This window comes from Homarus americanus, unplaced genomic scaffold (genome assembly GCF_018991925.1).
Source record: "Homarus americanus isolate GMGI-L3 unplaced genomic scaffold, GMGI_Hamer_2.0 scaffold45698, whole genome shotgun sequence".
Taxonomy (NCBI): Eukaryota; Metazoa; Arthropoda; class Malacostraca; order Decapoda; family Nephropidae; genus Homarus; species Homarus americanus.
Window position 1 is genome coordinate 3,965,839 of NW_024735554.1, and position 27,401 is coordinate 3,993,239.

Here is a 27,401-nt window from a genome sequence, read left to right on the forward strand (position 1 = left end):
ATAATCTACCTGTAGGATGAGCTTCGTTTACGACACGTCCATCCTGTGGCAGCAAGGCATCGGCGCCCCTGTGACCAGTGACCTGCAGGGCACCTTGTACCCCACCTCCATGAAGGTCCGGCGTGATGGTCGCCTGCTGGTCACCTTCCGTACCCAGGCCAGGTAGGTCATAGGTTAGGTCGGGCTAAACAAAGGTGATATAACAAAGGTACTCAAACTATCCAACCAGGAGCGAACTCGTAACAATGGTTTTAAATTAGACAAATTTAGATTTAGGAACGAGATAGGTAAACATTGGTTTGGAAATAGAGTAGTGGATGAGTGGAACAAGTTACCAAACATCATCATTAACTCGAATACGCTGGATAGCTTCAAACATAGGTTGGATGGATATACGAGGGATAGGGGTTGGGTGTAAACGGGACTGCCCAGTATGGTACAATAGGCCCGCTGCAGTTTCCTCCATTCTTATGTTATCTTTCACCATTAGCACCATTATCTTTCACCACTATAGATTCCATGGCACCTTCGTTGAACACCACCGCGCCTCAGACTCCCATAGCCAAGTGACCTCAGCTGACCATCCTAACCTGACCTTCACCCTTGACCTCATCCGCTCACAGCCAACCTACACCCAGCCTGAACAACACTGGCAGGTCATCTCAGACTATGCAGTGAGTCTTATGCTCTGAGTCTTGTCTTGTGAGTTTTATGATGCTGTGAGTCTTGTGCTGTGAGTCGTATGACGCTGTGAGTCTTGTGTTGCTGTGAATCTGAGGCTGTGTCTGATGCGGTGAGTCTTATTTTGTGAGTCTTATGATGCTGTGAGTCATATGATGTGAGTCTTATGATGCTGTGAGTCATATGATGTGAGTCTTATGCTGTGAGTCATGATGCAGTGACTCAGAATCAACCACGTACAATATTTCGTGTCCCTCTCCAGGTTCGTGACTACAGTGGGACGTACGTAGTTCACCTACTGACGTGTACAGCAACCACGGACCTGTTGTACACCTTACCTCTCGTCTGTGACCCCAGAGATCTCCTGACCTTTGACCTCCAGGTAAGAGAGTTCATGGTAGGTCACAGTACTCATTTCAATTGTAGTTCCTTTATATAATTGGTATTTATAAAGAATCTACGTTCGTTTATAATTATCCATAATATATAACAATTATTCCTATATAATTATCGGTTTAAAATAATAATTGTGAATATGTTTTAGGTTCGTTTCCAGCAGGTGTCCGATCCAGTTTCTGAGGAGTTTACACTGAACACAAGGTTCCAGATGATGAGACAACGCTCCCTCTGGCTCTCTCACTCTACCACAGACATACACACACACGCTGACGTCTCCTTCTACCCAGGTCACTAAACCAAACCTAACCTAACCTTTTGTTTAGTCAAGAGAAATTAGTACTTTAATTATTTGGTATATAAAATGCGGGTTTTTTATTATTATTATTATTATTATTGTAAAGATGGGTGTAACTATATGATTAAAAGACAGTATATCGTCCTGTCTGTCTGTCTGTCTAGCTAATTTTATCTCTCTTTCTTGACGTGGGACAGGTGACAGAATCTATGGACGGGTGATGGTGGACCCGGTACAGACGCTGGGAGACGGGTTCCATCTTACCCTGGACCAATGCTTCGTGTGTACGGGAGTGGACGGCTACATCCCTAAGTACACCCCTCACACGGACGAGTACGGCTGTGTGGCAGAGTCCTCCAGCCTCCTCTATAACTTCAAGATTATTGTTAGTATGACAGAACCTTAACTACCATTCAAGATTATTGTTAGTATGACAGAACCTTAACTACCATTCAAGATTATTGTTAGTATGACAGAACTTTAACTACCATTCAAGATTATTGTTAGTATGACAGAACCTTAACTACCATTCAAGATTATTGTTAGTATGACAGAACCTTAACTACCATTCAAGATTATTGTTAGTATGACAGAACTTTAACTACCATTCAAGATTATTGTTAGTATGACAGAACCTTAACTACCATGATTATTGTTAGTATAATTACATAGAGGAGACATTAACTGTTGGCATGATACACCTCTCTATAACTATCCATTTATAACATAACACTTCTATAACTTTAACATTAACAGTAATGAACTTTTAAACTATTGAAATTTTGTGTTAAATTATACTTTTGTCAGTTAAATTATTAGTGTTTGGTTGAGTATAGTTGTTAATGGTAGTTCTGGTGACGTCATCATTGTACAATACGTCTAGTAAGCATTAAACACTTTCTCTGGTGACGTCATCATTGTACAATACGTCTAGTAAGCATTAAACACTTTCTCTGGTGACGTCATCATTGTACAATACGTCGAGTAAGCATTAAACACACTTTCTCTGGTGACGTCATCATTGTACAATACGTCTAGTAAACATTAAACACACTTTCTCTGGTGACGTCATCATTGTACAATACGTCTAGTAAGCATTAAACACACTTTCTCTGGTGACGTCATCATTGTACAATACGTCTAGTAAGCATTAAACACACTTTCTCTGGTGACGTCATCATTGTACAATACGTCTAGTAAACATTAAACACACTTTCTCTGGTGCCTGATAGGACCGTGGATCGCCAGAGTCAGTTCGCCTGGCGTACGGGGACGTGGGATTCGAGGCTCACCTGGCAGAAGAGGATCCAGAGCCTGACGTAACGGCCCTCCTGAAGCAGCCAGGTGTTGATGGCTTCTACCTGGACTCATCACCTCTCTTCCTGGTGTGTGGGGCGGGAGGGGTATGGGGTGTGTGGGGGGGTGGGTGTGTGTGTGTGACGGGGTGTGTGGTGTGTGTGTGCGTGTGTGGTGTGTGTGTGTGTGGTGTGTGGGGTGTGGTGTGTGTGTGTGTGAGGGTGTGTATGTGTGTGTGTGGGGGTGTGTGTGTGTGTGTGCGTGGGGGTGTGGTGTGTGTGTGCGTGGGGGGTGTGGTGTGTGTGTGTGTGTATGTGTGTGTGGTGGGGGTGGGTGTGGTGTGTGTGTGTGTGTGTGTGTGGGTGTGGGTGTGTGTGGGGGTGTGTGCGTGTGTGTGGGGGTGGGTGTGTGTGTATGTGTATGTGTGTTGTAGCCTACCCTACTATAGTGAGTATAAAAACACGTGGTCTATTATTAACATTACTCTGGCAGGTGTCACACGGGCGGCAGTGGTTCGTTCACTGCATCTACACCGTGCGCCCTGAGGAGAACGCCGCGCGGGGCCTTGGCAAGAGGGACGTGTCTGGGCTGTCGTCGACCACCACCCACCACCACGTCCTCAGCACCACACCTCACGTTAATACAGGACAGGAACCTCTCTCATCAACTACAGACTACCAGACGCTGTTAAAACCTCATCACAACCACGGATCACATGCTCATAATGCCTCCGGAGCATTTGATGAGCGTAGATCACCACACGCCCCTAGAGGACCTAGAGCCATCAAGTCCCCATCAGGAAGAGACAGGCGGGTGAAGCGGTCGAGGGAGGACACAGCCGCCCTGGGTGACGAAGGAAGGGGTACCAACATGTACCGCCTCTCACTGCAGCTGGTATACAGAGACAACCAGGACCCCAGCCTCACAGACCAGGTTGGCTGCCCTTCCTTTTAATTAATTACCTTATATGTTTTAGAGGAATCATACCCGTGGGATCAAAGTCGCTGTGCGTGTGTGTGTGTGTGTGTGTGTGTGTGTGTGTGTGTGTGTGTGTGTGTGTGTGTGTGAAAAGTTAATGGTTTACTGGGGTGTATTATGGAGCCCCTTAGAGTAGGAAGATAGATGGAATGATAGATAAACACATAGATAGAATTCAATAATATCGTCATACACGTTCATATTGATTCAGCATATATATATATACATAGATAGTGCAGGTATACAATATACATACACAGTACAGGTATACAAACAATATACATAGACATTACAGGTATACAAACAATGATAAACAATAAAGCATCACTACTAAAAGATAATTTAACCATTGCACTATAACCTTTGACCTCGTAGGATATTTTAACCATGATTTTCACCCCCTGGCAGGACTCTGAGGCGACTTTCCTGACGCTGGTGGTGACTGCTACCTGTGTATTGGTCATGGTAACCTCGGTGGCTGCGGCAGTGTTCGTCAGGAGTCGTCGTCGTCTTCGTCAGGATAGTGGTGGTGGGGGAAAGATGATGGGCGCTCCGGGGTACATGGTCGTCTCAGGTGATTGCAATACCAAGGACGGGGTTATTGGCGGTCATGTGATTGAGACTCGTTATTATCACACGTATGAGGAGGAAAGTACGGAAGTGTGACGAAAGTACTGGAGTTTGAGGAAAGTACTGGAGTTTGAAGAAAGTTGTGGAAGTGTGAGGGAAGTAGTTCAGGATGAGGGATACAGTCGCAGTATACATAACAGTGGTGGCAGTATACATAACTGATGGCACAGTATACATAAGTGATGGCACAGTATACATAACAGTGATGGCACAGTATACATAACAGTGATGGCACAGTATACATAACAGTGATGGCACAGTATACATAACAGTGATGGCACAGTATACCCTCACCCTGCAGTAAAATGTATGCTCTGTATAAATTATAATGTATATGTGTAATAATGTTCAGTTGTTTTTCTGTATTGACATAATGTTTTTTTTTCTTAATTGTAGTTAATACTGAAAATAAATAAGGCAATAAATTTTCTCATTATATTGATGATATGGTTCGGTGCGGTGGCTGAGTGGAGACAACAAACGCATCTCCTGTTCTAAGAGTCCCTGGTTCGTTTCCTTGCCCCCCCCCCACCGCCCCCGCCCCCCCCACACCGCCCCCGCCCCCACACCATCCCTCGGTCTACTCAACTGTAAATGGTTACCTAACTAGCCTAAAGTTAACCTAACTTAAACTAACCTAACCTTAAACTAACTTAAAATTAACCTAACCAAAACCAAATTTAAACCTAACCTATCCTAGTCTAGTCTACTGTAAACCTCACTTAACCTAATCAAACACCTGCACCTAACTTAACCTAACCTACACCTTCACCTAAATAAACCTACTCCTAACTTAAACTCGATTTAACCTACCTAAAACCTAACTTAACGTAAACCGAACATAACAAGTCTAAACCAACCTAAATCCAACCTTATCTAACTTTACCTAAACTTAACCTAAACTAAACCTACTAATCATAGGAAATATTTATGCCCGCCATCCTGTTCTTGGTACTTTGGTATATATCGTCCACCTAACCTGATAGGCTATCCTGTGTGCCCTTCCTCTGTGAAATAGTTCATAAATACTGTACAGGGTTTCCAAAGTTTACAGATATTTCAAACAGATCACAGTCATTATGGGTGTTTCATTTGGTATAGGGATGCTTATCATTCGGGTACATTAGGGTAGACAAAAAAAAACTCAAACTAAGCACAGAAACATAAATGATGTGTTAATAGTGCTAGTGTCAACCCTGTACTGTATAAAATTATTAATTATCTCGGGGAAAGGTGTATTGCATTCAAATATACAAATGATGGATTAAACAGCTACAAAAATTATAAATGAACAACTGATGTGCATAAGTGTTAAATAAAAGATGGATTATTTGGTTTGTAATATAAATATTTTGTTCCTTAAAATATTATAACGTTGACATCTAACTTTTGTAAAAAAATTTCGTAAAACAATGACTGAGATTTTCTGTTGTTTTTCCTTTACCTCTATACACCTAGTTTATAAAAATGGGTAAAGGTGATTAATTATTCCCTAGTTAAATCAACATTAAACAAAAATAAAGATAGGAAATATAAGAAACTTCGCTTTTAATGATGCCAGAACTCATTTGTGGTGGTAGGTATTTCTTCTACTTTCAAGCTTTCTTTATTCAACGGACTGTTTTATCTGCTTTTCTTCACTCTTATCTACTTTATCTATCCCCGGTTTTAATGGGTTATAACCTAACGTACTGTACTTCCGTATTATTAGGATTGGGGCCCATTCCTAACAGGCCTCAGTCATCACGGGCCCTAATCCTAGACTGAGGCTCATTAAGAATAGGGCCAAGGGAGTACAATGCTCGAGGCTCCTATACTGCCCTAAATGGACCACCAAGCATAAGAAGCCTACTTTCTCGTTATTAAACCGAGTGGGAGGGAGGGGAGAGATATATAACATATTATCACAGACTAAAATATACAAGACTAACTATAAACCATCTGAAAAATAAGAAGAGTTAGTGATAAATGGAGGATTGGTAAAAACAGCCAATCCTCAGATAAGATGGCACTGATTAGTGCCATCTGAGTAGCTCTGTGTATTAAAATTAATTCTCTAGTTATAACAAATATACAAAGGAATAAACATAGAACGTAGTAATAGCGACAAGAATTTATATTAGAGGTCATATAAAGAACATTGATCGTCTATTGGTTAAGAGACAAATGATTCCAGTGTTTAAAATAATCACCTCTTGAAGACATAAATTCCCAATTATAACAAATATACCCGGTAATAACAGATGTAGGGTGTATTAAGAGTGAGGAAAATAGTACTAAAAGTCTATACAGTTTATAAGTACTACATTAATCCTCCATTAGTTGTCAGTCATGCATTAGTTTAAAATGAATAGAGCATTTATAAAGAAAAATCACCTCTTAAGAACACAATACTCTAGGCATAACAAATACACCTGGTTAATAACAAATATAAAGTATAGAATAAGTAAGAAAAAAACAGTATTTGAGGCTATATAATGAACATTGATCGTGGTATAGTGTGGAGGTGAGCCACTGGAGGAGCTCTTGTCTCTGTTGTCAGTGTACCGCCACCAGCTGAGAGGGTAACTACCATCACTTACTTATACTTCATTAACTCTTACTATTACTTATCCTGCTAGGTGTTAACTGTCTCTTAGGGTTGTAAATGAGGGTGTGTCCTTGTGCTGTTGAGGTGTACATGTGGTAGTAAATTGTAGATATTTGTTTTCCTGGTTTGTTATAATGGTGGACGGCTTTGACTGGATGAACACCTAAATTGTTGCATCATGAAGGCTCTCGACCACACACACACCCCCCTCCCCCCCTGGACCTTACTGCTATACTTAACACTATTAAAAACTGATGTGTTCATGTGTCACTCCTCACATTGAAAGGAAGGAACACGAGAATGTAATCCCATGTATTAGGTTGATACTTGTAATTGTCATTTGCTGTGAGGATATTGTTGATAAAAGATGGATTTCAGTATTTTTATCTCGTATTGTTATATATGTAACCCAATACTACACATGACATATAACCAATTTGACATTATCATAGGATACATAATATTAATGTTGTGAGAGCAGGGTAACTGGCTATGCAAACTTTTCTTGTTAAGTAACTTAGGTTTTACTCTCTAATGAATCCAACTCATCCCTATAATAGAAAATATAAGCATATAACATTACAGTGATAATGTGCGGATCTCTCGCCAGTATGTCAAGGGTTCGAGGCTCAGCCCGGACACACTTGAGAATGGTGTTATCCAGTGTGACCCTCACTACCAAACACCACAGGTTTACTGGTCCTTGGTCTTCTCCTGTACTAATACTGGTTAATCCAAGTGACTAATAAGCTGATAAGTGGCGAAAATGATAAAAAATGCAACTACAGACAATCCTCAGTTCATGAGGATTGTATACAGTATATGGAAAACAAAATTGTTCCGTGCTTTGACTTACAAACAAAAAAAACCCTGAATATACAAAAAAAACATATCATTAGCAACAATAAAATATGCTCAAATAATATTTTTTTTACTAACAATAGTCTTGTTTATTTTACCAACTTATTTCATTATTCTCTAATGCTCACAATGCTATTAAGTTTACAAATAAGCATTCAGTGTGTCATTATTTTCCTTCAACCACCATAGACTTACTCCTCACTCACATGAAGACAGTAGACTAGTCACACACACAGTCACTGAGCTACCTTACCGTAGTTGTTTGATCGTCCAATTTCTTTTCATTTACTCTCATATACTGTAACATGAAAAATTAAATAAAAGAAAATTATTCTCTACATGTACAGTATTCGTAAATTTCACATGCTAATTCTGTACAATAAAGCTGTATAGTGTTAAGAAAAAATGTGGAACTTGGAAGTGAAGAATTGTTTAGAGGTGCGGTGAATGTCTAACACACAAGGGGGAGCGACTTGAGCTGATTCTCTGGCTGGTGACTTTTACCTATTAATTCTCCTTCATAACCAGCCACAACTGCCTCCCATCCAGTCATGACCATACATTATCACTCATACAGTACTGTATACTCAAATCAACATAAACTTTCTACTTCCATTTTAAGTCTCCTGCCCCACCACTACACACCCTGACCTAGATGTTCTGTGATTCAGGGTAATACTTGAGGAAGGAAGTGATAATTCAGTCTGAAATTATATTGATAAGTAGGTCGTGCACCTTGGATATTTCTACTTGTTACTCATGCCACTTTCTGTTGTTGTCTACACTTGTCTTAAACTTCTTTCACTTTTGTTGTTCTTCCCAACACATGGTGGGAGAGGAGTAAAGAAAGTAAATAGCGTTGAAGAAGGCATTTAAGAAATAAAAAAAATTGCTGAAACACATGAATGTGTAGAAGAGGTGTGAGACATTCTCTGAGCGACAGCAGGATGTGATAAGGCTGAGATAAGCACAGCTAGACTACATCTTCTTATTAGCTATCCTAGGACCAGAAGGTAGCATATTTGTGCTCATGTTGAAGGTGTACTCTATATCATTAATGAGGCTTTCTGTGTATTGTGGTTGTTTGTATATGCAAGTGAGGATTTTTATTTTGTTCAGGAAGCTCTAGGTTCTGATGGACAATATGTACAGTATTAGATATGTTTTTTAATTGTGTACAAGTATTAGGTTGGTGTACAACCATCTGCCAGAAGTGGGTTGGATTATTTCTACAGCTCTTATTACTCTAAGAATTTCTATGAATTTATCAATTTACCTACATCTAAACTTTAGTTAAAGTAGATGTACAGTACACTAATGTAAAGGAGAGAGTACATAGTTAAACATTACAGGACTGGTACATGAACTGAATTACACTAGTTATAAGTCTTAATGAAATGCAGATTATTTTCTCACTAAATCAGTAATTACAGATATAAAAAAACAAGTTTAATTTTATTTTTTTTACCATTAGAGTTAGTTTTAAGATTGTTATGACGGTTACCTTGTAAGTCAGCCTAAATATGACATTGTAAGAATATTAATAACCAATAACATTACCTTGTGTCCAGAAAACAGAGGTACAGTACAAAGTTCAAAAGACATATTCGACTTACGACATCCCGGACGTACGACCGCCTTTGTCGTATAAAATATTATTCACATTACGTATTTTCGAGTCCAGACGTTAGTGATTGTGCTGTGTACTGACAAAATTTTCTTTTGTAATTCCCTTTAAAATGGCTGGCAAGCGTAGAAGTGAGAGTTCTCGTGGTGCTGAGAAGAAAAAGAGACACCCATTTTAGAATTTCTATTTATTATTTTCGCCTTTTCGACTTACGACCAATTGGACAGAACCCCGTTGTAAGTCGAGGAGAGACTGTAATATATATATATATATATATATATATATATATATATATATATATATATATATATATATATATATATATATATATATATATATATATATATATATATATATATATATATATATATATATTGTATAACAATTGGTTTGAGAGAACCATGCCTTAAGATATTACAGTACAGATATACAGTAGTACAGTATTTCAGCTGGCAGTTAATGTTATATAAAAAATTGATTTATTATAAAACTGTACCTCAAAGAAGTACAGTACTGTACAGTACATTGTATATTTTCATGTCAACAGTGTGCTTCACTTGGTACAGTATAAGCACCTGGACTTTTCAGCATGGTTCTGTCACTCACAATATTCCGGAAAACCTGCCACCATGTCTGTAGGTACCACCCCCTTGGAGGGCCCTGCGGCAGCCTCTGCCTTCTATGTCCCCTTTTTTGAACGGACAGGTGTCTCAGGAGCCTGAGGGTCATTTGTAGCTCTGGAGAATTTAACTTTTTTCTCTACCTGTTAAATTATTTTGAGTGGAATCTTCCCATTAATTGGCTAAGCATTTGCACCTAGAGTTACTGCACTGTACATTAGAATCTGTAGGGGCCTTCTTTGAGCTATGTATGGATTGATATATAGTATAGTATTGTGATGTTAAACAGTAGTGTTATTTGTTTAATGAAAGTTTACTCTCATACATAACACTGGACTTTGAAATTACTGTATTTTAATAGGTAGTAAAGTGAAGTTTTGTACAGTACATTATTACGTATGTTAATCCAGTACTGTACAGTACCGGTAAACTTATGTGAAAATTTCATTCTTAAAAATGCTTTATCCAGAATGGCTTTTGTATCCATTGGTAACAATATTTGATGTATGAATTGTTTTGATGAGGCACGTGAACTGTAGTACTGTTCATACAATCATTTAATACAGCACTCCTTCCTTGGCTAGCTGAACAGTGGGCAGGGGATTCTGGTAGTTTAAAAATAAAATTACATAAATTGCAATTTTGGATATGAAATAGCACACACACACACACACACACACACACACAGTACATACATACCGTGCATACACACACACACAAACAATTATTTTTGTACCAGTTAGAGTGGTAACGATGCTTCTTGTCATTAGTCGAATCTTGACGCCTTGAAGCAGATATTGTAGAGAGACATATATAATATTCCTGCTCCTGTTTGTAGTCTTAGCTGAATGAAGAGTACGGTACTGTACAGTATAGTATTTTATGGCATAATAGACACAGTACGTATAGTCACGTGTACAATAAAACAGTAAGGTACAGTACAGTAGAAACAGTATTAGGATATCACTTATCATTTGTTACATAAAGAAGTTTGATATGAATGTTTATCTGATTAAAAATTAGGTATTGGTTTTGTTTCTGTCACAACTAAAAATGTGTGTATCAATTAAAATGTCTAAAGTAAATTAATGGCGTAAATTACACAGTATTATGCATACCTAGAAATAACCTTAGTATATAGAGTGATGAACAACATTACTACAGTATTTACGGTGTGATAATTTTGCTCTTTGTCTCAACAGATGTCAAATATTACAAGCCCTCAGCGATTCTCAGGGACGTTTGACCACTTCTACGGTGGCCACTATGAGCCAGACATTAGTACCCAGATGAAGGTGCCCAAAAGAATACGAGTCACAGGTGAGAGATGTCCACTGTTTTTAATGTACCGGTAACCTAACCTACCTTACATAGCCAAACCTAACCTAATGTAACAACCTAACCTAGCCAAACCTAATCTAACCTTACCTAGTTCAACCTTGCCTTGTCAAACCTAACCTAACCTAACCTTAGCCTACTTAACCTTGCCTTGTCAAACCTAACCTTAGCCTACTTAACCTTGCCTTGTCAAACCTAACCTAACCTTAGCCTGCTTAACCTTGCCAAGTCAAACCTAACTTAACCTTGCCAAAATGCAACTTAACCATACCCATCCTAATGTATCCTTGCTTGACCTTGCCTAATATAATCATGTCTAGCCTTACCAAAGCTTGTCTAGCCTTACCAAAGCTTGTCTAGCCTTACCAAAGCTTGTCTAACCAAATCTTACCCTGTATAAATGTTTGACAAAGAGGCTGCATTAAACATATTTTGTTGTGATATTAACATTAAGATATTTTTTGGTTAGGAGGAGTTGAAGACTTTTTCTTTATCTGTTGAATAATCAGAAATGAAAATCGATATGGAGTCGCTTTCTTTTTTACTTGATACAAAACAAGTCACGGCAGAACTCTCCTGGTTTAAATTAGCCAAACCTAACTACAGTAAAGGTCCAAAAATCCGGATGACAGAAATCCGGACCACCCGAGAATCCGGACTTTTCGAAAACTCACTTTTTTTTTTTTTTTTAAGCTGGCTTTTGTGTGTATGTGCGCATGCAAGCGCTCCACGGCTGCTCAGCGATAACAAGCAACCACACGGTCGCCACTTTAAAATGAGCAATCAAACTGTGACAACGTACTGTCTGTAATTTTGAGTCCTACTCTTTCCATTTACAGAGTACTGTACAAGCCCATAATAATGGCTCCTAAAGTAGATAAACTTCGTTGTGTGAAGGGAAAGAAGAACACATTGAAATTGAGTGACAAACTTGAAATAATTAAGAAACTAGAACGTGGTGTGAGCAATACTGTTCTAATGGAAACATACGACATTGGAAAGTCTACAATTTATGATATAAAAAAGGCAAAGAATAAAATTCTAGAATTCACAGCTTTTTCTTTAAAACTGCTCGTTTTGATAAATGAAGCATGCTATATTTGCTAATGAATAAACTATCAAAATGTACATGTTCATCTCTTCTTTATTCCTCCTTAAATTTGAATTTTAGAAGTACTGCCTGAGAATCCAGAAAATCCGGAAATCCGGACCGACCCAATCCCCAAGCAGTCCGGATTTTTGGACATTCTACTGTATAACTGTCTCATGTGTGCTTTATTGGGTGTAAAATATGAGCAGTTTGACATAAATTGTGTGCCTGAGTCATAATAGTTGTAAAACCTATAAATAATGCCTCTGTGCATGTTCCCAAGAATAGGCTGGCAAAAATGAATTCACGAGGCAGTAAAGGTCCGTTTAACGAGAGATATACATTCCTGAAAAGTTCTCATTGGGTGACCTCTTTCATTCAACTGGTTCCATTTTCCCATAGGATCTAATGTTAAGAGCTGAGATGCGTTTCAGGTTAGGTTCAGGTTATAAAAATAGTATCTTTATTAGCACTATGGTGTTTTGAACTTTATATTTTCCCTTTCCTCTTTTTTCAGAATACCAGTTTTAATTTTTTTCTCTATTATTAACCTCTTCTATTCCTCAGGTGATAATGAAGATGATCCGACTGTCAATTGGGCTCGGTACAACGGCATTAACGATAAGTTTGAAATGAAGGTTCCGGACCGCATTGTTGTGGCAGGTATGATGTCGGTCCCAGAGAGGATAATATTGGCAGGTAAAACTGTTGTCATATGTCTTGACAGAGATGTTGACAGTGGAGGACACTTTCTCTGTAGTTATGTCGAAGCAGATGAACAAGATGGGGTGGTTCACGGTGTACAGCTTGTGCTTGTTACGTGGTGTTTGGAGGGACGTATCCATTTAGGCCTAACTCACTCTCTCTCTCTCTCTCATTTACTATTTCTCTTTCATCCTCACTTCCCTCTTTCATCCTCACTTCCCTCTCTCCTCCTCACTTCCCTCTTTCATCCTCACTTCCCTCTCTCCTCCTCACTTCCCTCTCTCCTCTCTCTGTATATCTAGCTTCTCTCGTTCAACATGCCTGCGTGTTGTGTGGAAGAGTATATCTCCTACTGCTGTGTCGTGTTTATCAAATTTTTACCTTTTATGTGTATTTATTTATTTTTTTCCGGTAATACTCGGACGTTTCAACCAACTCATTTTATAACTGGAATGACCATAACATCTGTACACGGTGAGAGATGTTTATATAACTCCTATTTGTCCCTCCTCCTGTGTCTCAACTACCTGACTCTATGCTCTCCTTTGCCTTTTCTTGTATTTTCTCAAAAGGGATCATTTATATTTTGCTGAAGATTCTTGTCCATCTGAATTAATGTAAAGTTTAAATTCTGAAGCACCTGTACTGTATCAACACAATAAGAGATGCGTAAATGTTTGGGGAATATTTTAGAAATTGAGAGATTATTTGTAGTGTTCATAACTGTACTTTTTCTTCTTGTTGGAGGAGGGGAAAGATATTTAAAGAAGCTGTATGTAGATCAGTCATTAGTTAATATTAACTCCCAAGTGGGATTCACATAAACACGAAACCTGGAGAAAGTGTCATTCACTGTTGGTGCAATATAGCACGTGTTGAGGGGCTTATCATCGCACTGTGGAGGTTTGTGGTTGGTTTTGGAGCTGCTTCCTTATCTTGACATTTGGTAATGTTTTCTGCACTGTGTGAAATGTACAGTTAGTGTGGTGAGTATACTCTGTAGTCCTGTATGTATATTTTACTTTACCAGATGAATACACCCCATCCCTTAACTGAGGAGGGTTATGTTTCACAGTAGCTCAGTTACAACAAATTTGTTTAGAGTGAACCTAGTTTTTATTGTAAAGGAGCATATCCAAACCCCTCCTCCATACCCAAAATTCTCACTAAGGGACTTGATAAAAACAAGGAAATTTACTGTAGTGCATTTAAGGAATATAAAATTACTTACTAGTTCATATACTACAGGAGGAATAAAGGTACCAATTGATTACAAGCTTCAGTTACACTAACTTAGGAGGTGATGGTGAAGCACAACAGGTTGGTGGGAGGAGAGGGTGTAGGATCATATGAGTTGTTGTGAGGTTGTGGCAGCATTACATCAAGTGGGGGTAAGAGCTGCTCCTCTGGGCTACAAGGGGCATTGATGAACACCAGTGGGCTCTGGTGCAGCAAGCAACAGTGAGGGAGTTGTCCACTGTGGTGGAGGTGCTGGGTCCGCATGGTGTTGGTGAGTAGACCTTGAAAAACTGAGTTACGGTGAATGCCATACTATGTGCTGTTTCTCTGTAGATGACCATGTAGTTAGTCAAGACGGAAGAAAGAGCCGTCGTCCCAAACTGTAAACTTTGCTCCGGTTTGGACCCATATCCACCAACTGAGAGGAACAAAGTTCTTTGAATCTTTTTCTTTACAAACTTAAAATCTCTAACTCCAAACTAAATAATAGCAAGTCATGATTTTTTTTTTTAATTTCATAATTTGCCAACTACATCATAATGAAACTACATGAAGTGAATCAATGTTAAATGAAGGATGAATGCCTATAATATACAATACTATACAGTACGGAATCAAAATGGATGTTCACCAGCCTTAGGGACCACCTGGGAAGCTGTACTAAGGTTCATGTGCCGGTTTATTTGAATCATTAGAGATGCAAAAGTGAGAGGAGTGTTTCAACCACTCAGTGACCTCTTCCAAATTCAGCACATGTACAGTAGCCAAAAAAGTATCTGACAGGGTGGGTCCGATGACATCCGAAATTATATGTTTACAACTCGTGATGTCCCGAGAGGGTTGGTATGCGTGTCTTCACCCACCGCCATTCAGTATCCACCACGGGGGGTGAGTTGGCATATAGGAATAAAATAAATGGTTAAGTGATTACAATAACATAGTATAAGGAGACAACACACGTCCCAATACCTATTGTTTGTGGTTTCATATTGTTTCACACAGAGTTTGCACAGATAATTTTTTTAGCTACTGTATACCCTCCCCTCTTGTGAGTCTGAGACACCCACAGTAATCTACTTTTTAAGAAACTAGATATATTCTTTTGTGTGTGTGTGTGTGTAAGAGAAACAGAGGAAGTACACTGTTTTAGTTTCAGCATCTCTGTTAGAATTACTGTGTGATGTAGGTTATTTGTGTGTGAGAAATACTTGTTATTGTTGTACCGTTGTATCTGTCATCCTTGTTTATTTGACATGTTCTCGGTCCTAGTTAATGTGGGTGTGGTGGTGTCAGCGGTTATGACACAACTATTTATTGTAGATGGTGAGACTGCTCTCCTGTCCCTCTTTCATTCTTCTGGCTGCTTCAATGAAACATTGTTTGAATTTCAAGTCTTACTTTCTTTCACGGTTGATCTCATAATTAGTGTGCTTCTTATGCCTCCAACCTTATAAGTACTTGAGTACTTTGTACACATCTACATTGTTTACTGTGTACAGGAAAACCCATTACTGTACACGAATTCACTTATGGACACTCAAGTTTACACCAAATCCTAAATCCCAACTTAAGTTTACCAGCCATACAAACTCTCTAACAAATTAGGATCACTATGAAGTACAGGACAGGTTAAACACAATATGCAAAAGGCTGTATAACAGTAGTGTTTTCTTAACCAGAATGGCAAATAATTTAGATTAATATTAATGTAGTACGTATTGTGAAATGTTGGCAACAGGTGGGGAGCAGCACATAGGGACCCGAGGAGTACCCAGGGAAGTGGAACTTGAACAGTCTATCATGCCTCAGCCAGACCCAGCACTATACAGAGTACAGGTTGGTTATGTCCTCTTAGTACAGTATTTACATAAAGCTTATTGATACCATATGTATTTAGTATTGGAGAGAATGTTATCTATGTTAAGATTTTATACATATTATAATAGGAAATAGAGGTAAGAGAAGTTACTTTATCACAGGAGAAAAAAATCTGTGTACCTGTTGACGATGTAGTCTGGAGGTTGAATGAGAGATTATACAGCCAGGCCAAAAGAACAAACTCTGAGAAAATGGTAAATTATTGGATGCTGTCTTCTGATTCAAGTTGTTTTCTACATGTGACTCTTTTCCAAGTCCTTTCTTATATATCATTTGTTTTCACTTCTTTAGGCAATGTTCCTTCAACCCTACACTTGTTTCTTGTATGGTAAATTATAATTGGTTTTATAGTGTGTGTGTCATCCCACAGACGCCACCACGAACAATTACATTGGATACCTACCAGTACCCCGGCATGGAAGATGTGTCTCCAGTAGCAGAGGACAGGGAGAGCAGTACCCCAGGGTCAGCTCCGACCATCCTCCCACGCAACAGTAACTCTTTTATACATCCTGTGTAAGTATTTTGTCAGAGTACATTGGTGCAAGAAAGAAAAACTGATGGTGATATATTTAGATAGAAGTTTATGGAAGAGACAGTGATTTGTTAAGACAAAGTGGAAAAATGAAAAGATTGTGTTTGAATGATAATTGTTTTTCTTTTTTTATTATTCTAAGCCTTTAAATAAAATTGAAAGTCTACTTGGATGGTGTTACATTAAATTGAGGGATTTGGAAAAATTTGGGGAAACTGATTTTATGGTGCTGAGTATTTCTGTGAAGACAATTACTGTATTGGTGTAAATTGTGAATACAGTAATGTGTACAGTATCAAAGATGTTGGAGCCTGGTAGTAATGACCTTGTTCATCCATAATGTGTTGCAACTAGTGGTGCTTGTTAGGGATCTCACCTCTCTGCCCTTGCATGTTTCAGAGTATTTTTTGCCCCATTTGTATAGTATCCATCACAGTGCATGTTTTACTAGTCTTATTTAAAATAGTAAAGGATAATTGACTACACTAGATTAGGTTAGGATGTACAGTGTTGAACATCTCAGAATTTGAAACCAAGGATGAACAAACTGTTGACTTGAGTTTTAATGACATTCCACTTGTTCACAGGATAATGTTCCCCGATGTAGCACACTTTAGTAGGGCTCAAAGGCCTGTGGATTATAAATGTGTTATTTATGCTTCATACCTAAAGTTGAAACTATATCATTATGTTCATTATTAAACACAACCAAGTGACCAGCTTAGGTACAGTCACCCACAAAATACAAAAGAAATGTTGATACCAAAATAATCCTGAATAGTTTATCTAAAAGTTTAGCTAAATATATATACGTACAGTATATTTTTAAAAATCTATATGGTACAGGCGTGCAGGACGTGAATGAAGCTGTTTGTCACAACTAAGACAGTGGAATTTTCCATCCTGCACTGGAGAGAGTTTTCCCTGAGTCTAAACAACGCATCTTGCACGGAGCTGTATTTATTTATGGAAACGCCTCTGTTCGCATACAATATTTTGTAAATAAACAAATTAATATACTGTACAGTATATGTATACAGGTGCTCCTCTACTTAAGAACGTTCAACTTACAAACTTTCAGAGATACAAACATCATCACTGAGGGGGTTACCTGCCAGAACAGGTGTTTAATGTGGATGAGACTGGATTATTTTGAAGAAAATTCCAGCTAGAACAAACATTACCCAAGAGGAGAAGAGTGAGCCAGATTTTAAGGCTGTATTAAAGGGTATAGCTGTACTAAATATCCATAATCTTTTCATTTCTTACAATATGTTTGGTATCTGCGAGAGTAAAGTTGGACTTACAAACAAGCCTCAGGAACTTAACTCGTTTGTAAGTAGAGGAGCACCTGAACTATAGCTTACTAACTCGCAGATGATGTTGTTTTTAGCTTGCAGTAGGCACACAGTACACTCTGCTGAAAGTAATACGTAACTGTAATCACTTTTTACGTCTTAACACTTACAATGCAGTGTTGCATTTCTTTACTGTATCAGTACACACAGTACAGTATACCTTGTACTGTACTGTGTGTAATGTGTGTCAGTGTTTGAATTTAAATGAATTTTTTGAAGGTTTTGTAAAATTCAATCTTCTCTCTGCTTATGTTTGTAACTCACCTTCTCATATTATTTTGCAGGGAAGATCTGGATCTTGGGTATGTTGTCTGTTGCACGTTACATCCTTCACTTAGCTTCACCAGTACACCTGTACCTGTCTCACCAGTACACCTGTACCTGTCTCACCAGTACACCTTACCTGTCTCACCAGTACACCTTACCTGTCTCACCAGTACACCTTACCTGTCTCACCAGTACACCTTACCTGTCTCACCAGTACACCTTACCTGTCTCACCAGTACACCTGTACCTGTCTCACCAGTACATCTTACCTGTACCTGTCTCACCAGTATACCTTACCTGTACCTGTCTCACCAGTACACCTTACTTTTCCCTCAGTAACTGTTGCACTAACTGCTTATAATATGCCAAACTTCTTTCATTGCTTCTTTGTTATGTTTGACGGCTGTTGACGACATCCCGCCTTGAGTGCTCTTGGCAAAAGGGAGATTTTTTCTGTGCTGGAGATGTTTCCTTTAGATATTTGACCTTTTAATATTATTTATAAATGGGGTTTTTAAGTTATTTATGGTAGATATTCCATCAATTTAAGATGATTCTACAGACCTTTGCACACACTTATTATACATACTGGGAACCTCACACCTTGTTGTATTGCTGTTGCCTCGGTAAGCTTTCACCTGACACCCGTGTAATTAGATCCTCCAGAGGTACAAGCTAGCCTTCTACTTTTAAGCAACCATGCACCACATTCCTTACTGTTACCCCTGTACTGTGTGGGATTATATGCTACAGCGCTTATGTCAGGGATAAACATAACCCATATTACTTAAGACGGCTGTTATAACAATTATCAAATATCCCAATGCAAGGTCCTCTCTCTCACTCTCCTTTTTCCACTCTCCCTTTTTTTAGGCTAAGTTGTATTTTATCCACTTTGACACATTTTAAAGGCTTTTATACATATATGTCAGAGTGACGAAGAGTTTGACAGTGATTTCTTAAAATACAGTACACCTCACTACTGCAGGGAAGGGTGGTGGCCATAATGTAAAGAGCTCCATGATGCCCCCTCACTATTTATCTGTTGAGCCATCTGTTGTTCCCCTTTACCCTCCCCCTGTTGTCTCCTTAATAGATTGTTACAACTGTTCCTCCCACAACATAAGTGGTTGATCTCCTTCCCACAACATAAGTGGTTGATCTTCCTCCACCAACTCAACCTGCTAGTCTACTTCAATGAATAAAATAATTACTGTCAGGAGGGTAGATTTTGAAGCTCACATATTCTTTAGTTATTTTTTTAAGGCTGTCAAAGAATTACAATGCATTTGGCTCTAGGAAAAAAAAATTGTTCCTGTACAATGTCTCAGTAAAGTATCTGTCCACAATCTGTGTGATACATAATGAGAACACAGATGATAGGTATTGGGATTTGTATTTACTTTGGGATATAGTTTAATATAAGTAATGAAGTGTGTATTTATTTTGGCCTAATTAATATGTAGTAGGATCAGTATGCCACAGAGCCACGCATACCTACCCTCCCGGGACATCACGAGTTGCATGTAGCATTTCGGAAGTCATCGGACCCACCCTGGCAGATACTTTATTGAGATACTGTACCTGAACTTGAAGGGGTTGTGTCAGAGAGGTGCTGATGTTGAACATTTGTATAGTACGGGCATCAAAATCATTAGTACAGTAAGACTGCCTGTTGTGGACTTGTGTTGATTTACATCCAAATGCACGTAATTGATATTCATGCTGCATCAGGCACAACATTGATATTATGATGTAGTCTTAAGCATGTTGAACTTTTCCTGTTGATTTTTTTTTCTCTAGATTTTGTCATTTGTTTCTACAGTACTTTATAGTTTTCTAAATTATAAATAGGTTCTTCAGGCTTACTGAGAAATACTAGTTGCTTTCTTCATTAGATATTGTTGGTAAGCCATGGATCTTTATGTAACACAATGAAGGAACATGTACAAAAAACATTATTTTAGTAATTTTTTTTTCAAAATAGATAGACTGAATTTTAACATCTGCTTTACAGGCATGACAATGGTACTCCAGGGATTACAACAGACCTGAGCCCAAGTGAAGAGGTCTCTCTTCTCAGACGACAAGTTGGCCGCCTCAATCGCCGTGTAATGTCTCTGGAATTGGACACACAGCAACGTGCTAACCGAGAAATGATCATGTATACCCTTGGTGTTGCTTACTTCATCATTAAGACTTTGTTGTGGATGAACAGAAACTGAATGGACAGCAGGAAGTTTGGAATGAAAACAAAAGATTTTGAGGAAATCTTGACATGGTGTTACTCGGTGTGGAGAGTTTGCCGATTCCTTTTGGACGAGCCTCAGACTCCTGATACTGTACTGGTATATCTGAGTACAATGGCAGGAAACCACTACAACTTCTTCACTAGTCAGAAACACTTTTACTTTGGGGATATATAAGAATATTGCTGCCTGCCAGTTAACACTATTGTAAATGGCCAAAGAGCTTATTTGTAAGAAGATCAGCATTGTATTTGTAGTACTATACTTGCACATCTCAAGCTGTTGTTAAGAACAAATTGGATTAAACATAGATTTAAATTGCAGATGTCACAAAATGCCACTTAAGAAATTTTTCAAGATCTTCATTTATTAAAAAGTATTTCGGTAAGGTAGGAGCAAGCTTCATGATGCCTAATGCTTGAAGATTAACCTTAGCAAATGCAGTATAAAAAGTTGCAGGAGTAGCAAGAGTATATACTATGAAGGTGTTGAAGGCTGTGCTCAAACACTCCCACTCCATACAAGTTTTCTTCTGCAGATCAAAATCCTCATTTTAATACATTGTTTGGCAGTGTATTAATGTAGGAGGTTCCTTTAACACCTGACAATATCCAGCATTGCCTTGTAGGTCATATATGTGATTGGTTTGTAACTGTTGAGTGTTGCTTTGTGGTATAAACTGTGTCAGAGTAACAACATGAAAAATACTCCATAATACAAGGAAAACTATGGATCAATAAATGTTAAATCCCAGTCCCACTTACCTACATGACCCTCAAGTAGATGATGACAGGTATTGGCAAAACTGTCCTTGGAATTTTGTCTACAACTACTGTACCGTGGTTATGGTGTGCAGTAGAGAAGAGGCTATGAAGCCTTTACTGAAAAACATATGTATATATAATTTACTAAGAAGGATAAGTAAATACAGGTATATTCAATCTACTACAAAATTTATATGTCCATTTTATTGTTTAGTCATTGATTTTGGAAGAGTTAATGTTAAGTTAATGTGTGTGTCAAGAGCAGTGGCTTTGGGTAGTTACTGTTTAGCTATATTTATTTAATGGGATCATTCACCTTGAGGTTCACCATATAACGATGACAGTTGTTGCTGCACTTGTACATTACACACTCCCACTGGTGTAATCTTCCCTCATCTTTGGGACCAATATTGGCATCAGATTTAATGATTTTGATGGTTACTGAACTTCACTCATTTTTATTACTGGATGGTGCCATTATTACACCTGAAACATCCATTTTCTGGGGACACAATGTTTGTATTTGTTATTGATAAAATTGCAGTGCTTGAATCAGATAAACGCTTGGTCAGTAATATTAGTATTTTAAAGAATGAACACGAGTTACTATAGACGGTTGATTACAGACACTCGTCAAACAATTTTTAGTCCTGGCATTTTCAACAATGTGATATTTTATTTAATGTTTATTTGATAATAATTTGAAAATATAATAAACATTAATGTATTTAAAATGAGGCTTATGTTACCCTGATGGCCGGACACGAGGGAACCCACAGCATGGAAGGAGGTCAGAACTATTACGAGTACTGTAGTTTGATTCTTGTCAGTCTAACCAACCTACCACTGCCTCTCAGTTCTTCATACAAACCAAATTCTGTTAACATAATTACACAAGATAATATGTAACAACTTCTACTACACTTGGCTGTTTACAGGACTGTGAGGCAACTGTATGTATTTTATATCTCATAAAGCCCTTGATTCTATCCCATTAGCAAATATTGGCCTTAGGAGCAAGACCATTGTTTTCATGTGCCATAGTGTTAATGTATGGCATTATTATCTGGCAACTTTTGAGATTAAATGATTCAGTTCAGGAAGATCATTATTTCAATATTGATTACAGTAGTGTGTGTTTGTGATAGTCATTTGGTTTCTATTTATTTTTCTCTAGATGTCTATTATATAACCATAGGTTGAGTCTCTTAGCCTATACTGTGGAGTCATAAATAAATAAAATTATATTATCTGTTTAGTAAAGTATGGAAGAGGATGGCCTGGGCACACACTCCTACTGACACCTCTACACATCTGTCAAGGCTCACAGTCTCCAACTTTTGTGTGTTAACTTTCTACCTTAACTAAGACATAAAGAGGTTCTGTAAATATAAAGTCTTGCCAATATGGTGTCAATATTAAATAGTTGTAGTACATTTTCTTCAGACTTGGAGGAGAAACTTAACATACAAATTTGGGGGAATTTATGGCCAGATATATGATTCTTTACCCTGATGTAGCACCCATATCCTCACCTCCCTTCTGTGACCTTCCTGTTGTTGGTGATTCACTTTTGACATTAATAATTTAATAGAATCAATGTCAATACTGAGGATATATTTTCCTCTAAAGTAAATATGAGTAAAGTATCTGTACAGTATTCTATACTCATGTTGAAGGCCATCTAAGATACGCCATTCTCAAAGTTTTAAGGAAGGAATATGTCATTACAGGAGGTATTTTCTGTATGCAGGTATTAATTTTTATGAAAAACATTTTATGCAAATTACTGATTTATAAAATATAAGGTAATGATTGCATAATTTTAAAAACTATGTGAATGTTCCATGTCTTATATGACATCTATTCCCCTGTTTTAAAAGATGCCCTTCTTACAACCTTACCTCTTCTCCATGAGTGATGTACATTGTAAACAAGTGATACTTACTGCCAGTAATAAGAACATAAGAATGGAGGAAACTGCAGCGGGCCTATTGACCCATATTGGGCAGTCCCGTTTACACCCAACCCCTATCGCTCGTATACCCATCCAACCTTTGTTTGAAGCTATCCAGCGTATTCGAGTTAATGATGATGTTTGGTAACTTGTTCCACTCATCCACTACTCTATTTCCAAACCAATGTTTACCTATTTCGTGCCTAAATCTAAATTTGTCTAATTTAAAACCATTGCTGCAAGTATGCTCCTGGTTGGATAGTTTGAGTACCTTTGTTATATCACCTTTGTTTAGCCCTGACTTCCATTTATACACCTCTATCGTATCGCCTCTCACTCTACGTCTCTCGAGGGAGTGCAGATTAAGATGCTTTAACCGGTCTCTGTACTCAAGGTTCCTAATGCCTGGGATTAGTCTTGTTATTCTCCTCTGAATTCTTTCCAAGGATTCTATATCCATTCTGTAATACGGTGACCAGAACTGAACCACGTCATCTAAGTGAATCTCACAAGTGCAAGATATAGTTTTAGGATGACCTCGCTAGTCTTGTAACTAACACTCCTTTGTATGAACCCAAGTACTTTGTTGCCTTGTTTCGAGTAAATGCTCATTGTTTACTTGGTTTAATATTCCTACTTGTCATTACTCTAAATCTTTCTCACACTCAGATTTTCTATAGCAATATTGTTCATCTTATATCTGGTTTTTCTGTTTACATCTCCTAGACTAAGTTCTTTACATTTTTCCACATTAAATTTCATTTGCTAGTTTTCAGGCCATGCAAATTTTTTTTTATAAATATTACTGTAGCTTTGCAGAGTCCTCGTCTGATTTAATTACCGGTACACTCGCTATTTTAGCGTCGTCAACAAATTTACTTATATTGCTGTCTCAGCCTATATCTATGTCGTTTATGTATACAGTACTATAATAAATAGTAATGGTCCAAGTACTGAGCCTTGGGGTACGCCACTAGTGACATTACCCCAATCGGATTTATTGCCGTCAATGCTTACTCGCCGTTTCTTGTCGTGTAACCACGCCCTAATCCATTTTACAATATCTCCTCCAAATCCATGAGCCTCTACTTTTTATGTTCGTCTTTCTTAGGAGGGACTGTCAAACGCTTTGCTGAAGTCTAGGTATATTTCATCATAATTATGTGCTGAGGCCAGAAATATTATATATGGTGGAGGTTGAAAAAGGCTAAAGCAAACATGGAAGTCTTAAAAATACGTCAACTTGTCTTTTGGTTGTCTCAGTAAAGATGCTGGATACTGCTGACACTTTATAGTACAGTAGTTGTTTTGTTACTTTATATCCCACAGAAGATTCAATACTTTATTTCGGATATTAAGTGTGTCCTGAATGGAAGCTTAACAGATCTTTATTAAGAGAGTATAATATTCCATGGTGTAGTGGATGGGCTGCTGGGTGGAGTAAACTTTCAGAGCTGTGTAGTCGAACATTACATCTGTCTCAAGTGCTTGTCCATCCACCTCTCAAAGATCAACGCAAATGGCAGACACAACCACAAACATTAAACCTAAAAAGGAACATATTAGGTTGGCAATCATGTAAGTACTGTACTGTAATCACATATTCCTTGTACCTTATTACGTAATGAAGTTTAGACCATAATATTGCCTTCACAGGGAGGTACAATGCAAGGAAGAAAGTTAGTATATCAAAAGAACAGTCAAGTTAAGCACGAGTGTGGAGTTTGAGGTTGGTCGAGTGTGAAGTGAATATGCTGTAGTTTGAGTGTAGCAAAATAGTAGAATCACCAGTGAGAAAGAAATAGTTCTTTGTGCTTGTTGACTACTGTACTAATATTGGTGATAAAGAGATGAGAATTTATGAAGTAGTTTTGAACTATTTTTATTCCTGAAAAAGTTTGTTGGATTTTATAGAATCGTGGGAACTGCAGTGTGTCCGGAATTAGCAATCTGTGTGATGGCAGTAATTCTGGAAAAAATAAAAAGATTTTCATAATGTTGACAGATCTTGGCCTCCTTGATTGAGAGACATGTCATACATTTATCTTTATGCAAATATATACAAACACATCTAGTTGAATGTTCAAGTTTATTAAATTATAATATAATTGAGAGAAATGTAAATAATAGTGTAGGTCAGATGTGATGTAGAGGTTCTATAAGTCCAGTATTGTTTCCTAATATCTGACATTGTTCAGAATTGTAAACTCTGCTGTGTGCAAATTGTGTCAGTGTAATAAGGTTCCTGAAAATTGTGGAATTCTAAACTGTACATCAGGTTATTATGATGCTAAAGTATTTCTTATCCACACCAAAGGAAGAAAAAGCCGATTACGTATAAAGTTATTCGTCATGTGTAAATTATTTTTCACTAGTTAGGTCTGTGGTAGTGATTTATTTTCCATGAGGGGAAGATAATTAGCTGTTTATTGTATACAACATTGTAATGCCATGCTATATAGAGAACAACATTGTTTGGCATAATACAATTTATTTATGTGTATATAATATATACATCCAGACATAATACAGTGTAGAGGATTTTAAGAAACTTGAGAAGTGTAGATGAAGGTTTATTATGTGGTGTATGGTAGAGTACTGGGTATATAACTTGTACCACTACCCTATACTGTATATTAATATCATATTGTCTTGGGAATCCTGCATGCCGTGTATCCTGTCCCTAAGCCGTCTTCCTTTACAAAAACTTTTCAGTATAGTAGTTTAAAGTTATGACTGACTGACTTGGGGAAACAATTTGATTGGTTCTTTTGTACTGAATCAGCTGTGAATGAATTCTTGATTGGTGCTGTGGAAGAGAAGATGGTTCATTGTTATGTTGCCTTCTTGGTGTGCTGAGACTTACCGTAACATCCAGTGTGATGTATCTGCACTGCCCCTTACAGGCTCTTGGGCTTTTGGAACCTTATTTCAATTACTGTACTCTCAATTATAATTTAGTAACTGGTATTCTCAGTGAGCCTCTTTTTATATAGTCATTGGAAATATCTTATGTTATGGTTAGGATTTGTTAACATTCTGGGTAGGTAGGTGTTACATTAGCCTGCCACTTTTGGGAACATAACCATTGCACCATTACTTTTACTCTGCTTGATCCAGGGTGGCTAGATACAAGAACCCATATTTACAACTTCCTGTCATTCATTGTCATATGGTCATTCTCACTGATGTAAAAAGTTTGGTCTGTTCTGCTCTTTCTATTTCCACTAGAATTGCACAACACCAAAACTGTGATAAGACTGAGGGTGCTGCTCAAGGTGCAAGGTCATTATGGCATCATGTACAGGTACCACAATACAGTCTTTTGTTGGGAATAGCATTGTGGGTGTAATATATTATTTGGTGCAGTTACATAACAAAAACCAAATTATGGTGGAGGTTGGTGGGAATATATGTGTTACAGAAAGCCACTAGCGATGATTCTTAAGTCCTGCTGGAGATGACCGAGCCATGCGTGTTGAATGATTTGCCTTGCACATTTATGGGAAGCCGTCAACCCATATAACTGTATCTTGTATCATTGCGTCCCATACTTGCTGAAAACATAAACACTGTCGGCTTTTTGTCACTGTCCTGGGAATCCTGCTTCTTCATGTAGTTACACACCATTCCATTTATATATTACTTTTATTCTCCTCATTGATATATTTTTTGTGGGGTGAGTCTTAGTGTGCTGAAATCTCATTAATGGGATGATGGAGGGGAGTGATGCAAGACAGGCAACATGAAGGGGTTAACACAAGGGGAGACCAAGGTAAGAAGTATAGAAGGTGAAATGAAAATGTGGAGACAACCAAGATAGCCACTAGATATACTCGGTCATTCAAATACAGTAAAATCCTTAAGCTCTACAAATTTACAACCAAGCAGAGTAAATTCATCACTGGGAGGGAAGCACAGTCTAGGGTTTTGGGGAGAAGTTTACAAGAAAATCTTTATTTTTTGGTGGTGTAAATTGTCATGATGAGTTAATGGGAATGAATCGTGAATTTAATGTAGTTTCTACTCGGGTGAGGATCTTGT

At 38.0% G+C, this 27,401-nt stretch overlaps 2 protein-coding genes across 6 annotated transcripts in view; both read left to right on the forward strand.

Annotated features, from left to right (window-relative positions):
• The window catches only part of LOC121871406 (FRAS1-related extracellular matrix protein 2-like), a 6,442-nt gene extending 1,624 nt beyond the window's left edge, over positions 1 to 4,818 (forward strand). Inside the window, exons 4-11 of the mRNA XM_042373651.1 lie at positions 16 to 162; positions 515 to 674; positions 944 to 1,063; positions 1,226 to 1,367; positions 1,573 to 1,760; positions 2,608 to 2,760; positions 3,164 to 3,604; positions 4,058 to 4,818. Of these exons, the coding sequence (XP_042229585.1) occupies positions 16 to 162; positions 515 to 674; positions 944 to 1,063; positions 1,226 to 1,367; positions 1,573 to 1,760; positions 2,608 to 2,760; positions 3,164 to 3,604; positions 4,058 to 4,315 (1,609 nt within the window). The 3' untranslated portion in view covers positions 4,316 to 4,818. The remainder of the gene's footprint in view (positions 1 to 15; positions 163 to 514; positions 675 to 943; positions 1,064 to 1,225; positions 1,368 to 1,572; positions 1,761 to 2,607; positions 2,761 to 3,163; positions 3,605 to 4,057) is intronic.
• Positions 4,819 to 6,741: 1,923 nt separating this feature from the next.
• LOC121871407 (transport and Golgi organization protein 11-like) lies at positions 6,742 to 22,134 on the forward strand. 5 transcript variants are annotated; one of them, XM_042373652.1, is made up of 7 exons: positions 6,742 to 6,843; positions 11,180 to 11,297; positions 12,973 to 13,104; positions 16,088 to 16,185; positions 16,598 to 16,743; positions 18,405 to 18,422; positions 20,405 to 22,134. In XM_042373652.1, the coding sequence occupies exons 2-7, from the start codon at positions 11,180 to 11,182 to the stop codon at positions 20,610 to 20,612; spliced, it is 720 nt and encodes a 239-aa protein (XP_042229586.1). In that variant the 5' UTR covers positions 6,742 to 6,843; the 3' UTR covers positions 20,613 to 22,134. The 5 variants fall into 5 exon arrangements, with proteins under 5 accessions (XP_042229586.1, XP_042229589.1, XP_042229588.1 ...); XM_042373655.1 differs by having other exon boundaries at positions 6,743 to 6,843; positions 12,973 to 13,068; XM_042373653.1 differs by lacking the exon at positions 6,742 to 6,843 and adding an exon at positions 8,722 to 8,743.
• The last annotated feature ends 5,267 nt before the right edge of the window (positions 22,135 to 27,401 follow it).